This window comes from Pagrus pagrus (assembly GCF_965226575.1).
Source record: "Pagrus pagrus genome assembly, chromosome: 3".
NCBI lineage: Eukaryota > Metazoa > Chordata > Actinopteri > Spariformes > Sparidae > Pagrus > Pagrus pagrus.
In genome coordinates, this window is record NC_140187.1 from 3,920,992 (window position 1) to 3,934,632 (window position 13,641).

At 38.8% G+C, this 13,641-nt stretch overlaps 1 protein-coding gene across 2 annotated transcripts; it reads left to right on the forward strand.

The window, feature by feature from the left end:
• Positions 1-559: 559 nt before the first annotated feature.
• Positions 560-9,618, forward strand: ccndbp1 (cyclin D-type binding-protein 1). 2 transcript variants are annotated; one of them, XR_014622346.1, is made up of 12 exons: positions 560-722; positions 2,435-2,494; positions 2,636-2,715; positions 3,009-3,090; positions 3,476-3,572; positions 3,813-3,886; positions 4,515-4,591; positions 4,672-4,931; positions 5,812-5,872; positions 6,666-6,797; positions 7,628-7,674; positions 9,282-9,324. XR_014622346.1 is itself a non-coding variant. In XM_084349536.1 (11 exons), exons 1-11 carry the CDS (start codon positions 635-637, stop codon positions 9,388-9,390), a joined length of 1,035 nt encoding a protein of 344 aa, XP_084205662.1. In that variant the 5' UTR covers positions 560-634; the 3' UTR covers positions 9,391-9,618. The 2 variants fall into 2 exon arrangements, 1 of the variants encoding a protein (XP_084205662.1); XM_084349536.1 differs by lacking the exon at positions 6,666-6,797 and having other exon boundaries at positions 9,282-9,618.
• Positions 9,619-13,641: the final 4,023 nt, after the last annotated feature.

A 13,641-nucleotide genomic window follows, 5' to 3' on the forward strand; every position in this document is an offset into this window, starting at 1 on the left:
CATATTCTTTGGTGAATATGTTTATGTTGTTGGCCAGTTGTGATTTACTGTCTCTTCACAGCTATTGTATAGTGCACGCCTGATCAGTCACCATTCTCACAAATCAAATCAAAAATCAAATCGGTCTTATTTATATAGCCCAAAATCACAGTCACTTAGCCTCAGTGGGCTTTACGATCTGTACAGTGAATGACATCCTCTGTCCTTAGACCTTTGCCCTGTCAACAGAGGGAAAAAAAGATGGAAGAAACTTAAGGAAGAGCCACAGCGGAGGATCTCTCTCCCAGGACAGACAGACATGCAGTAGATGTCGCATGTACAGAAACAGAGCAACAAAACAAATAAGATAAAATAAAATAAAATAAAATAGCCTACAGTTCTCCCATTAAAACTGCAGCATTTCATCTTACAAATGAAAAAAATAAACAAACATAGCAGAGTTTTGAACTCACCTGTACCAGTTTTTACCTGCAGTACTTCATTTCCACCACAAGACGTCACCAAAGACGCCTTGTGTGCGCCTGCAGTCTCTGTGCCTCCTTTATAACGGTCCCCTTGCTCGACTTCCGGCTCCTCTGTAGTTCCACAACACGCATGTATCTGCGGTAGCTGTCTGGAAAAAAACTTGGGTGACATGAGTGCTGATAATTGTGCTGGAAACGTGTCTGTGCCTTTACGAAATCTACTGAACTCCATCCAGTGTATCAGGGACCGAGTCAGAGGTGAGTACAACTCAGCAGACATGATGACGCAGCGTAAATAATTAGCCTTGTTAACCCGCTTCACGAGTGCTAGCTTGTGTCTAGCTAAAGGTGCTAACGCTAACTTTAGCTTTAACGGTTATTTTTATGTCTGTTGGGCACAGTTATGATTTTTTTATTTTTTTATTTTACATTGTCAGTGTTATCCGATAAACTGTTTTATGGTTTTACGCTGCTGTGTTAATTTTTAGCGGTTTGGCTAAACTGTTAGCAAGTTGTCAACTTGTACTTGTCAGGTATATAAACACTCTCCTGTCAGTTTATCACCTACACGCAGCTTTAGAGTTAATATAGCTCAGACAACAGTTATGTAGTAGTTAGTTACTTATAATAACCTTATTGAAAGTATTTAGCCAGTGAGCTAAATATAAAATATTAGAGGCCTCAGTATAACTTAATAAATTCAGTTCAACAGTTCAAGTGCAGCCCCTTCAAAATGATCATAAAGCTAAAGAAGCACCTCTCTAAACTAGTTTTTGAAAAAATACACTGTCAGAGTATTTGTTATTTTATATTGCGATATTATTAAATGTCACGTATCCAGTGAATTTCAGGAAAACCTCTTGAGAAAATGTTTATGGATTAAAAACTAGGTGGGAATATGAGTTTTTATTTAATGCAGTAAAGTGAACATAAAACTAGGGCTGAACAATTTTGGGAAAAAAATCTAATTGAGATTTTTCTGACTGATATATATATATATATATATAAGCTTCGGTTCCATATTCACTGTGTAATAGATGTAAAACATTATGGAGCATTACCACATTGATGTACCTTCGAAATATCAACTAATCTATATTCTAATTAAAAGAGAGAACTTAAAGAAGTGTTTATTATTATTATGATTTTCAATTGACATGGAACATATAACAATCAAACACAATTATCGCAAAAGTTGCGACTTAACCTATATAAATAAATTAATAATAATACAAATAACAAAGCAGTTCCAATAAGAATTATAAATAAGAAATGTCACCACATCAGTGCAAACATGTTACACACTATGACCTAATACACCCAAAAATACTGAAAGGTTTACAAGTTGGAAACAATAAAACACAATCGTGACAATAACAGCATCAGTATGTAATGAGACAACAAGAGAAAACAACCTACAAAAGAATATTATACAGAGGGAGTAACGTGACATGAACACAGTATTAACCATACGGCCAGAAATTCAGAAATACTTTAATTATTCTCATCATTAATCACCATAATGCCACCCAGTGCTGCCTGTAGTCACGTGTAGTGTTGCAAGTTTTTCATTCGAGTAATTGTCGCGTCTATAAAATGTCATAAAACAAGTTCTGAGAGCTGAGTTGACATCTTCTAATGTCAAGTCCAAATCCCAAATCTAGTCAGTTCTCAGTGATTTAAAGCAGAGACGAGCAGCAAATCCTCACATCTGAGAGGCTTGAACCAGAGAAACTTGAGCATTTTTGATCGATTAAACAACTGAAACAATTATTTGATTATCAGAATTGTTGCAGATGTATTTTTCTGTTGATTGACTTATTGGCTATTTGAGAAATTGTACATTTGCTCCTATTTTCTTACATTTTAGACATTAAGAATAAAAACTTGGGCGTATGAGGATGGTATTTGTCCATAAATTAAACCTGGAGGAGGGAAGATTTAACTGAGTGCTTTATTTTCCACCACAGATGGAGAGTCCAATGAGTCAGACGGCGCGTTCAACCTCTCCAACTTCTGGGACACTCTGAGTGAGTATCTTTATCATCACCGTCCTCCTCCTGTTCCTTTTTCAGCTCCTCCTTATATTAAGTACCATCAAGAAGCCATCTTGAAGCCATTTATTGAGACCTTTTTAATGTCATGTCACTCTTGTCTCCTCTGTCCTTTAGACCAGGCGGTGAAGGCAGTGTCCCAGGAAGCCACAAAACTCAGCCTGGCCTTCTCCAAACCTCCGCTGCCTTCACAACAGGTTAGTCAGGTTATAATTTCGATCATGATGCTGCTTTGCTTAGTTTATACTGTGCCAGTTATGTCCCACAACAAGAAACCTCGATTAAAAACAACATGTTCTTGTTGAGTTTATATATATGAAGAAGAGAAATGCTTCACTAGAAAATGAACTGAACTCGGACCATAATCAACTCACATTATATCCAGAGATGTACAGTAGTGTGGTGTACATTGGTAGTGTTGTTAAAACATAACAAATCTATTTTAATACCCGGCTTATTTCTGTGTTTTCTGTCTCCTTCTTCTCTGCAGGACGGAGAGAAGTTAGCAGACATCATCCTCAAGAGTGTCCTGACTCTGTCTACAGTGTATTACTGGCTGCCTAAGAGCCAAGGTAAGTAGGGAGGGGGGATAATGTCAGATTTTTAAAACCCCAATCACTCGGTCTGGCTGCTCTTTAATCAAGCAGACAGTTCAGAGGAACAAAATCTTTCCTTTGCTCTTAATTATATTTTATTTTGCAAATATTTCCTTCTGCTTCTGCTGCTGTAACCCCTCATTCATGTTCCCTCCAGTCTGATTTCATTCTATGAAACTAGATGTGGCTTTATTACTCAGTATTAATAACAATGATTTAAGATAACAGTAGTTTCTTTTAGTTTTCTTTCTCGTCAGTGAAACTTGGACTAGACTTAATTAATAAGATAGACTTGTTGGATGTAGATCTCCTTCAGAATCATGACTTCGGCTTTCTGTTGTCTCTCCTGTCTTTGTCTCAGGTGTCAGTCTGAGGCGACAGGTCAGAGACGCCACAGTCGAGGTTCTGGAGGGAGTCGCACAGCTGGTGGAGGTCATACTGAGCTCACCGCTACAGAGGTACGAGCACACACACAGTTTGTATTAGATAAAATAGTACCGTTTAATTGATGGCCAGAGTTGAACAAGGTTTAATAAAGAAGATTAAAAAGTCACATTTAATCTTCTTTGATGTATTTACAGTAAAACATGAACTGAAGAGTTTTGCATTTCTGTTATTTCTGTAAAATGAAAAAAACCTTGTTACCTGTGTATTTCCTCCATCTCTCCTCCTCGTCCTCTTCCTCTCTTCACCTCTAGTCTGTCCCAGGAACAGTTGACTTCGACAGGAGGCGTGTGGTCGGCCTGTGACCAGTTTGCCCAGTTGCCACACGGTCAGTAGACAGTAGATAATTTGTGTAAAGGTTCAGATTTGATAAGTGTATTTGTTACTGGAGTCTCAAAATGACCCTGTTATTCGATCACTGGCGTCAGTAGTTTTACTGGCAGCCTGCAGGTGGTGATGTTGTGCTGAAAGTCCAACTCTACTTTTCTGTTGGTTTGAACCAGAGCAGAGTTTATAAAGACTTTATTTTATGAAAACTGGCCGTCAGATTGTCCACATTTAATAATGAGTCCGTGTCTGACTGACAAAATGTACTCTCTGCTGCCAGAGAGTACATCTTGAGGATAAGTAAACATACAGACAGGTATGTGTGGACGTGTACATGCGAGTGCATGTTTTGCATATTTCCACTACTTAATACATTTTATTTATCATAACAATAACTCTAAAACATTCAATTTAAAACCACAGCAATATAACAAATAGAAGTTGTGATAGAAATTGCAAATAATAATAAAAAAAGAATATATATGTGGGGACTGTAAGTAAAGTTTTCATTGTGTTTCAGTATATTAAGACTTTATATATAAAATATATGTCTGTGCTTTTGTCTTGGAGTTGGTGAAGACTTTAAACTTTTGGTGTATTGATGGCACACTTGTGTGTTTGTTCCACAGATAATAAGGCAGCAGCTCTGGTGGTTCTGTCCACTCAGGTTGGAGTTGTGAAAGACGCCATAGAGGAAATAGAACAGGTACACACACACAAAAACACACTCGCACACACACACCGCAAACCTTTGACAGATAAACTGAATATTTTGCCTCCACCCAGGCGTTAGCCGAGGCCAACGACCCGTTCAGCGACGTCCTCGACGATGACCAGGCAGGGGAGGAGCCTCGAGGCAACCAGGACACTTACTGGTCGGAGAAGGACCGGAGCGTGATTGGTCCGTGCCAGGGGCTGATGAAGGCGTCCGCAGCGTGTCTGAGGAAGCTGACGTCGGCCGTCAAAGCCAACGGTGACGTCAGCACGTCTCAGAACCTGGCTCAGCTCGACGACCTCGCTGACATCACCAAAGAAATCAGCCCCTGGTAGGAACACACACACACACACACACATTGTTTATCTTCCATGGTAGCATTCATAGTAACAATTTAGATGTGACGATGAAAAAGCTACGAGAGTCTGACATTTTTTGATTTAGGTTCCTTGAGTTTGAGTTTTAAGCTTGAAAGCTCTGTGAACGCTGCTGAATCTTCTTTCTGCACAGAGGGAACAAGTTTAATTCAAGTGCAGATAGCGTGCAGGAACCGTCACTTTCCTTCACACCTGTAACCTTTCTTATTTATGGGTAATTGTTATTCTTTGTCTGTACAAAAACCAGTTCAAATAAGACAGTGTTGTTTTTTTTTGCCTTCACGCTGGCTGCTCCTGCTGTTTGTGACTGTTGAAACAATTCATCTAGACCATGACGGATCAAACGCTTGACATCATTTTGATCCTCTTTTGCTTAATTTCTCTATTAGAATTAGGGATGCACGATATATATCGTAAAGATAAATTATCAGCCTGATAATGGAAAATGTACGTTATTGATTATCAGCATATAAAGAAATTATAGCCTATAATACAAAGCAAAATTGCTTTTGTCACGCTCAAACTGCTGCACCTGTGTAGAGCATGAGCCAAACATGTCGTCACTGGTGTGGACGGTTTGTTTCACAGAGAAGGAAAACGTCTTCAAGTTTAACCATAAAATCTTACCACAGCTATGTAATATCAAATAAACTCAGGTGTGCATAAAAAAAAGTGTTGGTTTCTGTTACCAGTTATTTTATCGGTGTGAGCCATGATGGAAAAATCCATATCGTGCATCTCTAATGAAAATGAAATATCACTTTTTACAATGGGTTTCAAAATGAACGCAGTCATGAAGACAAATCTCTGCCTCTTTCTGTCTTTTCTCCTCAGTGTTGATGATCTGGCTCTCTGCCTCTACCCGCCCATGGACTACAGCGGCGTAGAGAGCAATGTAAGACGCAAACACACACAAACTGTTATTACTAATCAAAGTTCAAAGTTTAAAAATGTTTCTTAGCTGCTCTGACATGCACTTAATGTCGCAAGATCATCTATAGATCATCTGAACATTTTGGCAGTTTCCTAAATGTGTTGAGTTGTTGATAAAATCTGGACACGTTCCTGTGTCATGTGATAACATCTTGTGAGGATTAGGTGTGTACAGTTGAATGTCTTGCTGTTCTCAGGCCTGCGTTTCCTGCAGTTGCGCAAAAATGTGTTGGCGTATTGTGACAAGTGTGCAGAGGAGTCATACTTTCACACAACCATTTCCAAACTCAATTAAAGTTCATTTGCCCCACATGAGGAAATAGTTTTGGCAAGCCAGCATAAAAATGGTAAAAAAAATAAACAAGTATGAATGCTATACACAAAACACAGAGAAAGTCCAAGTACCTTTATTAATCAAAACTAAACATCAGCTTAGGCTGTTTGCCGTGTGTCTTTACTACAGATTTTAGAAAGTTGAAGCAGTTTACTGAATTGATTGTCAAACATGTAAATATAATTTATTATTCTTCACAATGCAGCTTTTAAACAGCGTGCAGGGACAGAACGACCTGAGTACAATCTGTATTTGAATCATAAAAACGAGTTTGTGCTCCTGTTGTTCAAGATTAAACCTAATTTAATGAGTGTTAAGTCAAATGGACTTTCATCTCCTGCAACAGTGTCAGTATGTGACCTCTGATAAGTTGAGCTTGTGTTAGCTGTTCCTCTGCTGTGATAAACGTTTGGTGGATCAGATTTTCAAGAGAAGAAATGGCAGTGAAGGAAGGCAAAGACACAGAAACTGCAGTCAGCTGGTTAGATTGAAGAGCTTCAGGCGACAGATACCTTAAATTCAGGTCGAATGTAAACTCCAGCACGTCATCAAGGTAAGTAAATACCTCCCACTGTGCAGCTCCTGTCTTAAAGAAAACCACTCTGATCTCTGGTCACGGTTCATCGTTCACACAGAGCAGTTAATCCCACCTGTACTCCTTCTGTAAGTCCAGCTGCTGAGACAGATGCAGATGTTTAAGGGATGCAGAGGTAATGATAATTACGTGATAATGTTGTTAAGCAGACTGATAGTTGATCAATTGTTTCAGTGATTTTTTGAAGCGAAAATAGCAAACGTTCTCAAATGTAAGTCGTGTCATTTATGACCTGAACATCTTCTGGTTTCGCATTATTGGTCAGACGAAAGAAGCAAAGACGGCAGCACTTTCTAGAAACAACGTCCACGTTACTCAGGATCTTCCACAGAACAATCTGTCAACCATTTTCATTCTGTTCACGCTGTGATGAGTTGAGGTTATTTTATATCTGTTGATTAGGATCAGGAGCAACCATCTGTGTTCTTTGTGTCTTTATCAAACAGAAACCCAACTGCTGTTAAAGCATATATTTTGGTGAAAGAGAGCCAAATGTCTGATTCAGTTGGAATAGGTCCAGTTTCGTCTGGTTTTGTCGCTTCAGTACTAATATTAAGTGATTGTGCCAGCTGAGCCTGTGATTATTTACACGCCCCAGCCTGCAAGAGTCAACACAAACTGTTGTTCAATATGTAATCCAGGATGAGTTTTTTTTAAGGGCAGCTTCAGGTACTAAACTGCACCCTTTGACATTTGAAAACAGAACTGGCTGCCCTACATATCATTTTGCCAAACATGCACTGGGTAAATGAAAATAAACATGCCAATTAATGTTTTCTTTCCCACAGGCTTCTAAACTGGCGGCGCTGTTAAAGAAAGTTCTGGCGATCATCAGGTACGATTCACCCACAGTTTTAACTTATTGTTCCTTCAAATTGTAAAACTTCAACATTTCTTAAGGCTTTCAGTCCATTCAATTCATGGGACTGTACTCTGAATACCCCGTTCACACTGCACAAAAATCCCACAAACACATCTGTGTATAATCTGCATTTACTCCCACGCCAGATGACTCTGCAGTATAGAGTCAGGGATGTATATCTGCTCCGGCTTCGATGGGCTGTGATTAAAACACGACACCCGGGACACATTGATTTTCACCCCCTGTGATGCACGATGATGTTCAAGTTAAGGATGATCTACGCAGTCAATTCTAGAGAAACGTAGTTGATTGTTAACTCTCATTTCGATGTCAGCAACCCAAAGCATCAGTGTTTTATGACCTTGTAATGAAGCCAAACCATCAACTCTCTTTCACTAGAATCTGTGACACCACCTGTAATCCACAATTTGTCTGTTTGCCACAACCAGAATGTGAAGAACGATAAACTTAACAGCTCACACGAACAAAACCAGGCACAGTAAACAACATTATGGCCGATATGTTGAAGTTCAGGACGATGCAGCGTAAATACTTTTCCTTTTCTCTCTGTTAGAGCAGCGCTAAACTCGAGAAAGAGAGACTGAAGTAAAAGATATTTAAAATAGTTGCTGTTTGTGTCGTGAGAAATAAACGAGGTGTCTCATTCCTTAGCAACTTCTTTTATCAGCTCTGGAAAAAGCTCTTTTTAAAAAGGTTTTAACGTCCTCTGGATGTATTCTGATGAAGTATATGATACACTTGGCCGGTATTTCATTTTTTCGAATATTGTCTAATGTGATATTTTTCATATTGAATATCAAACAGCTGTTACAGCATCTTCAGTCTTTTATTTTGAAAAGAAAATGCATGCGGAGCCGTCATGGCAGCAGAGGCAATGCGTGTCCATTATTGGGAGGTTACTTCAGCTGAAGTGAAGTAACCTTCGCAGTATTTCAGGTTCAATGCAGGAAAGTGTGTCGAGCAGCCGTTAACAGTTAACGAAACAGTTGATTTGCAGTCTCACCTCACCACACCCAGTGCAGCTCGCGAAGCTGGTGTCATCGAGCGAATGATAATATTGTAGATGTAGTTTTGAATATTGCCCAAGTGAAGCATATGATCTGATTCCTTCTACTGTTCGTGATGACAAAGGTGACACACAAGGGTGAAAAAAAAAAAACCCAGAAAGGCCAACTCGCCTCCTGGCGACGGGAGAGGAGTCAAACGCCAACTTTTTAGTAGGTGGTTTTAAGGTGGAACTATGAAAGAGAGAGGGCAGAGTAAAATTACCTGGAATCATTAGTGAAGGTGGGAAAAGCCAAAAAAATCTTGGGTGTGTCCGGGGAGGTTTGAGAAGCATGCGGCTGTTCTGTAAATCTTTCAAGTCATCGTATCAGCACATCTTATCAGATCAGAAGGAAAACACACCCTGTCAGCTTGTTCCTATCGCTGTCTCTTCATGACGGCTGAGGAGCCTTCTGCAAACCTGCTGTGTGGGTATAACCCACATATTATTATTTTTTTTTATTAATGTCTGTTTATCTTTCTCACAACCCTCCACTTCTTCTCCTCCCGTGCAGGTCCAGTCACGTGTGCGGGGAAACCCAGCTGACCTGGGTTCAGTTCTTAGACGGAGCCGTCGATCACAACCTGCAAAAAGCCAAAGACCTTATTCAGCACGACAGCTAGTGTGTGTTTGGGTTCGTGTACAGCTAAAAGTGTGTCTGTTGTGTGGTTTTTTTCTGCCAGTGCATGGATTGAATGGCTACAGCAGTGTGTGTGTGTGTGTGTGTGTGTGTGTGTGTGTGTGTGTGTGTGAGAGTGTGAATATATGCAGTATAAGAGATGAGTATTTGTTTTTACGAGCTTGTACAGCTTATGTGAGGATTAAAAGAGAGGACTTGTTTCCTTACGTTACCTACCGATGAAGCTTCATTGTGTAACTCCACATTTTAATGTCATCAATCAACTGTTTCTCCAGAACTGACTGTGTTGAGTGTCATTTCGATGTCGCCAGCCCAAAGCGGCAGTGTTTGATGATCTCAGAATGAAGCTTTGACTCCACCTGTAATCTACATTTGTCTGTTTGCCAAGCACACAAAAGTCACAAGCTAATGTCTTTAATCATCTTGAATCGTTGGTCCTTGAAGCAGAAAGAAAAGAAAAAATGGAAAAGACACAATGTAGTTATCCAACTTTGTATATTTCTGCCTGTTCAGATGCTTTCGACAAAGATTAAGATGTGAATTTAAGCCTTTTTTCAGTGAATTATGAAATTAGTTTTACCTGATGATGGTTAATGTGATGTGAGAATAATGTCAAATGACCAGAATGTGAAGAAAGAGAAAAACGGGCACAGTAAACAACATTACGGCTGAATAATACGTAGTAAACATGTTAACCCCCCCCCCCGGCATGAGGAAGATGTGTTGAAGTTCAGGACGATGCAGCGTAAATACTTTTCCTTGTCTCTCTGTTTGAGCAGCGCCAAACTAAAGAGAGAGAGAGACTGAAGTAAAAGATATTTAAAATAGTTGGCGTGTTTGTGTCGTCTGTGCTGTCAGCTGATTGATCAATACTGTGCAACTCAATAATAAACAAGATGTCTCACTCCTTCGCAACTTCTGTTATCAGCGCTAGAAAAATGATGTGTTTAAAACATTTTGAATATTGACATATGCAATATTTTTTATAATATCGAATAGAAACAGCTGTTTGGTCTTTTATTTTGAAAATTAGAATACTAGAATGAAACTATTTATCTAAAACGTAAATAACAATGCAGTATAAACATGTAAACATGTATCATTGCATCGGGATAGTTGCAATACTTGATGGACTCTTTTCACAACAGGTGAATACGAAACATCACAGGGTTGTTTCATGAATGCCTTTATTGTGAAAAGCCCGTCTAGAATGAGAATAACAGACTAATCCAGGATTAAAACCATTTCATAAACTTGAAGCTAATGTCAGACGATCTGTGGTTTGTTTCCTGATAAACAGACCAGAGACATGAAGCGTGGCACATTTTAGAATAACACAGTATTTTATTTTATTATAATTATTGATTCATTAATGTGTCAATGACTTTATTGTTGAACAGGTAAAGGTGGCTTAACTGCTTCATGTAGTTTATATTCTGGGTAGTTTTATCGTGATATTAATTATTTAATAAATTTAATAAGTAAAGTAAACTTAACTCTTAAAGGGCCACTATGTCGTTTTGTAGAAGAAATTCAAACTCAGACTTTTAATATTTACAATATTAATGAGGTAACAATACAAACTTTTTTCCATAAGGGAATAAACCAGCTGTTCTCAGAGGAAAATAAGGTCCAGAACTATGTTTGAAGCTAGAAAGGTGGCAGGGTCCGCCACATATAAACAAAGTAAAACAGTATGCAATTGTGTTGTCAGTTTGTTTATTCTGTCATAAAAGCGAAGAGGAGAGTTTGTTTATTTAGTTTGTTTAGGCATAAAATAATCAGTCAATGAAGAGCTTCTTTTTCCCAAAACTACATAATGCTCCTTTAAAGTTATCGAATAAATGTAGTGAAGTAAAAATCACAAAGTGAACCTCTAAACTAATTGTAGTATAAAAGAGCATAAAAGGCACAAATACATCAAAGTATTGAGTAAAGTTACTTAGTTACTTCAACCACTGACTCCATTTTATGTCATCCAGTATAAAACCGTCACAGACCTCAATGTGAAAAATGTATAGTTGAATTAAAACCATGAAAATATCAACAAAAACTTTTTGGCCATCACACAAATACACTTTGTGGCACAACAATGAACAACTGAACGTACGTACGATCTTTCATTTGCTCCACTGTGTCAAAGACGTACAAACATATCATTTATGTTGAATACATTTCTGATGTTGAACTACAAAACTTGCCTCTCTTCTCTACAGGGAGTGTTGCTAATGAAAGAGCAGGTCATCTCAGGACACCCGCCTTTGACAAATAGATAAATGTGTGTTGTCGTACTGCTCTGATTGACACAGAGCTGCAGACTGATCTTTTAGTCTGCTGTCAGTTATTACAGGATTAGTCTCTGAACTATTTTCCACACCTATCGAACCAGTCAGGTTATAAAAACAAGCATCTTTAAAGCTGCCCCAGCCCTTCAGCTCAGCACTGCGTCCTGGTAGTTCGGCTGCGTGTCATGTTTCACGATCAGACAGCAGTTATAAAGAAAAAGGGATTGTATCAGAGTTGGAGGGGACAGGTAATCTGATTGTGCAATTATGGTTGTGTTACCTCCGGACTATGGTTTTCAGTATTCAAAAAAATCAGGTTGATGTTCATGACTCCACCTTCAGCCCCCCTGCACAGGGACTTTAACTCACAACGTCCTGAAAGTGCCAAATTTTGACAACATTAAGACATTCTCCGTAAGACATTATATTCTGCATCTTTTTTTAAAATACTTTATTACAATTAGTAGAAGAAGAACTGGGAGTGAAGCTGAATAAGAAGCGCTGAAAATAAAAGGATGTGCAAAAAAACGACAGCTTCTCATTTTGGAAAACATGAATTGAAGAAGAAGCATTACTTTATTACACCTCTCCAGAAAGTAGAAAGATAAATCATCGGGCTCTTCAGTTCGGCCAGACTGCATAATTGCATAACTATCTGTTTATGCTCACAGAACTGGAGCACAGCCTTGAGAAACTGTGGCTACAAGAGACCGATATCTTTTTGAGACTGTTAAGAGTAGCTTCTATTAAAATTACGAAAAGAACAAAATGTCTAACTTAAGTGTTTTAAAATGAAGTGAAAGAGTGCATTTTAATGTGTGGAACAACAGATAAACAAAGGATGCTAAACTTTTGACTTTTCCTCACTAACCTTGAACACCAATATCTGAACTTTCTCCTCCAGACATTTTAAAAACAGGCTCTTTACTTTAGTTTTAATGCATTTGAGGGGATTATGGGTTATTTTTATTTTGCATCATTGCACACCGGCTTTTCCAACATCACAAGACTGATTTTGAACTATCAGTGCAGATCGGGCACGGCAGATGTAGCGAGACGAGAGGGAAAGTCTAAAAAGGCGTGTTCAGTTAGATGTGCAGAGAAATGTCCTTCAGACAGACACAGTTTCCTTTTTTCTTTTATACTTTGAGTAAATTTCAGTTTTATTACTTTCACTCGAGTACAGAACGTGTGGACTCTGGAAAAGGATGAATAATCACTACTGAGTGATAAAACTGAGCCGCTTACTGGACTGGATGTCATGAAAGCCATCTCTCTGTTATAAAGAATCCAACCCATATCAGATTTTTACAGAGCAACAAACCAATAATAATAATATAATAATGATCTGGTCTTGATGTCACACAGAGCTAAATGCACAATGTAATACCAGTTGTCGTTTTGGAGTCTTTTCAACAGTGTGACAGTAATTACATCAACACTTCCTGATATTTGTCACTTGCATCACTTTTCTGAGTCACGCCTTTCAATGGATTGTCAAAAAGTTCAGCCCAAACAGTTATGTTGTGCACACACACACACACACACACACACACACACACACACACACACACACACACACACACACACTGTCAGTTAAAAGTGATTCAGAGGTGACAGCAGTTTCACCTGAATTCCTGAGCAACATTACATCACGTCACGGCATCGGCCGATAGTATTGAGTAATAAAAGATGTTCCAGTGTTGAAGATGTCAGGAAACAACAATATCTGCTCAGTTCCTGGAGACCTGACTGTCACTACCTCACCTTTTAGGAGGTGGATGTACGGACACCCGATGCCTCTCTAAAGTAATAATCAACTCCTTGTCGAGACTTGAATTGATGCGTAAAGCAGCTATAGTCCACATACTTTGAACAACTTCACTGTTTTGGTTTTAGTCTCTCTGCACTCGTAGCGTCACGCTCCGTCTCGGTAGATGCCTGACTAT

Excerpts from the sequence above, each read along its gene's own strand:
- ccndbp1 (XM_084349536.1), top strand. The coding sequence starts at position 635 with ATGAGTGCTGATAATTGTGCTGGAAACGTGTCTGTGCCTTTACGAAAT. Across the intron at positions 723-2,434 it reads TATCAGGGACCGAGTCAGAG|ATGGAGAGTCCAATGAGTCA; the intron begins GTGAGTACAACT and ends TTTCCACCACAG. Across the intron at positions 4,592-4,671 it reads CCATAGAGGAAATAGAACAG|GCGTTAGCCGAGGCCAACGA; the intron begins GTACACACACAC and ends GCCTCCACCCAG.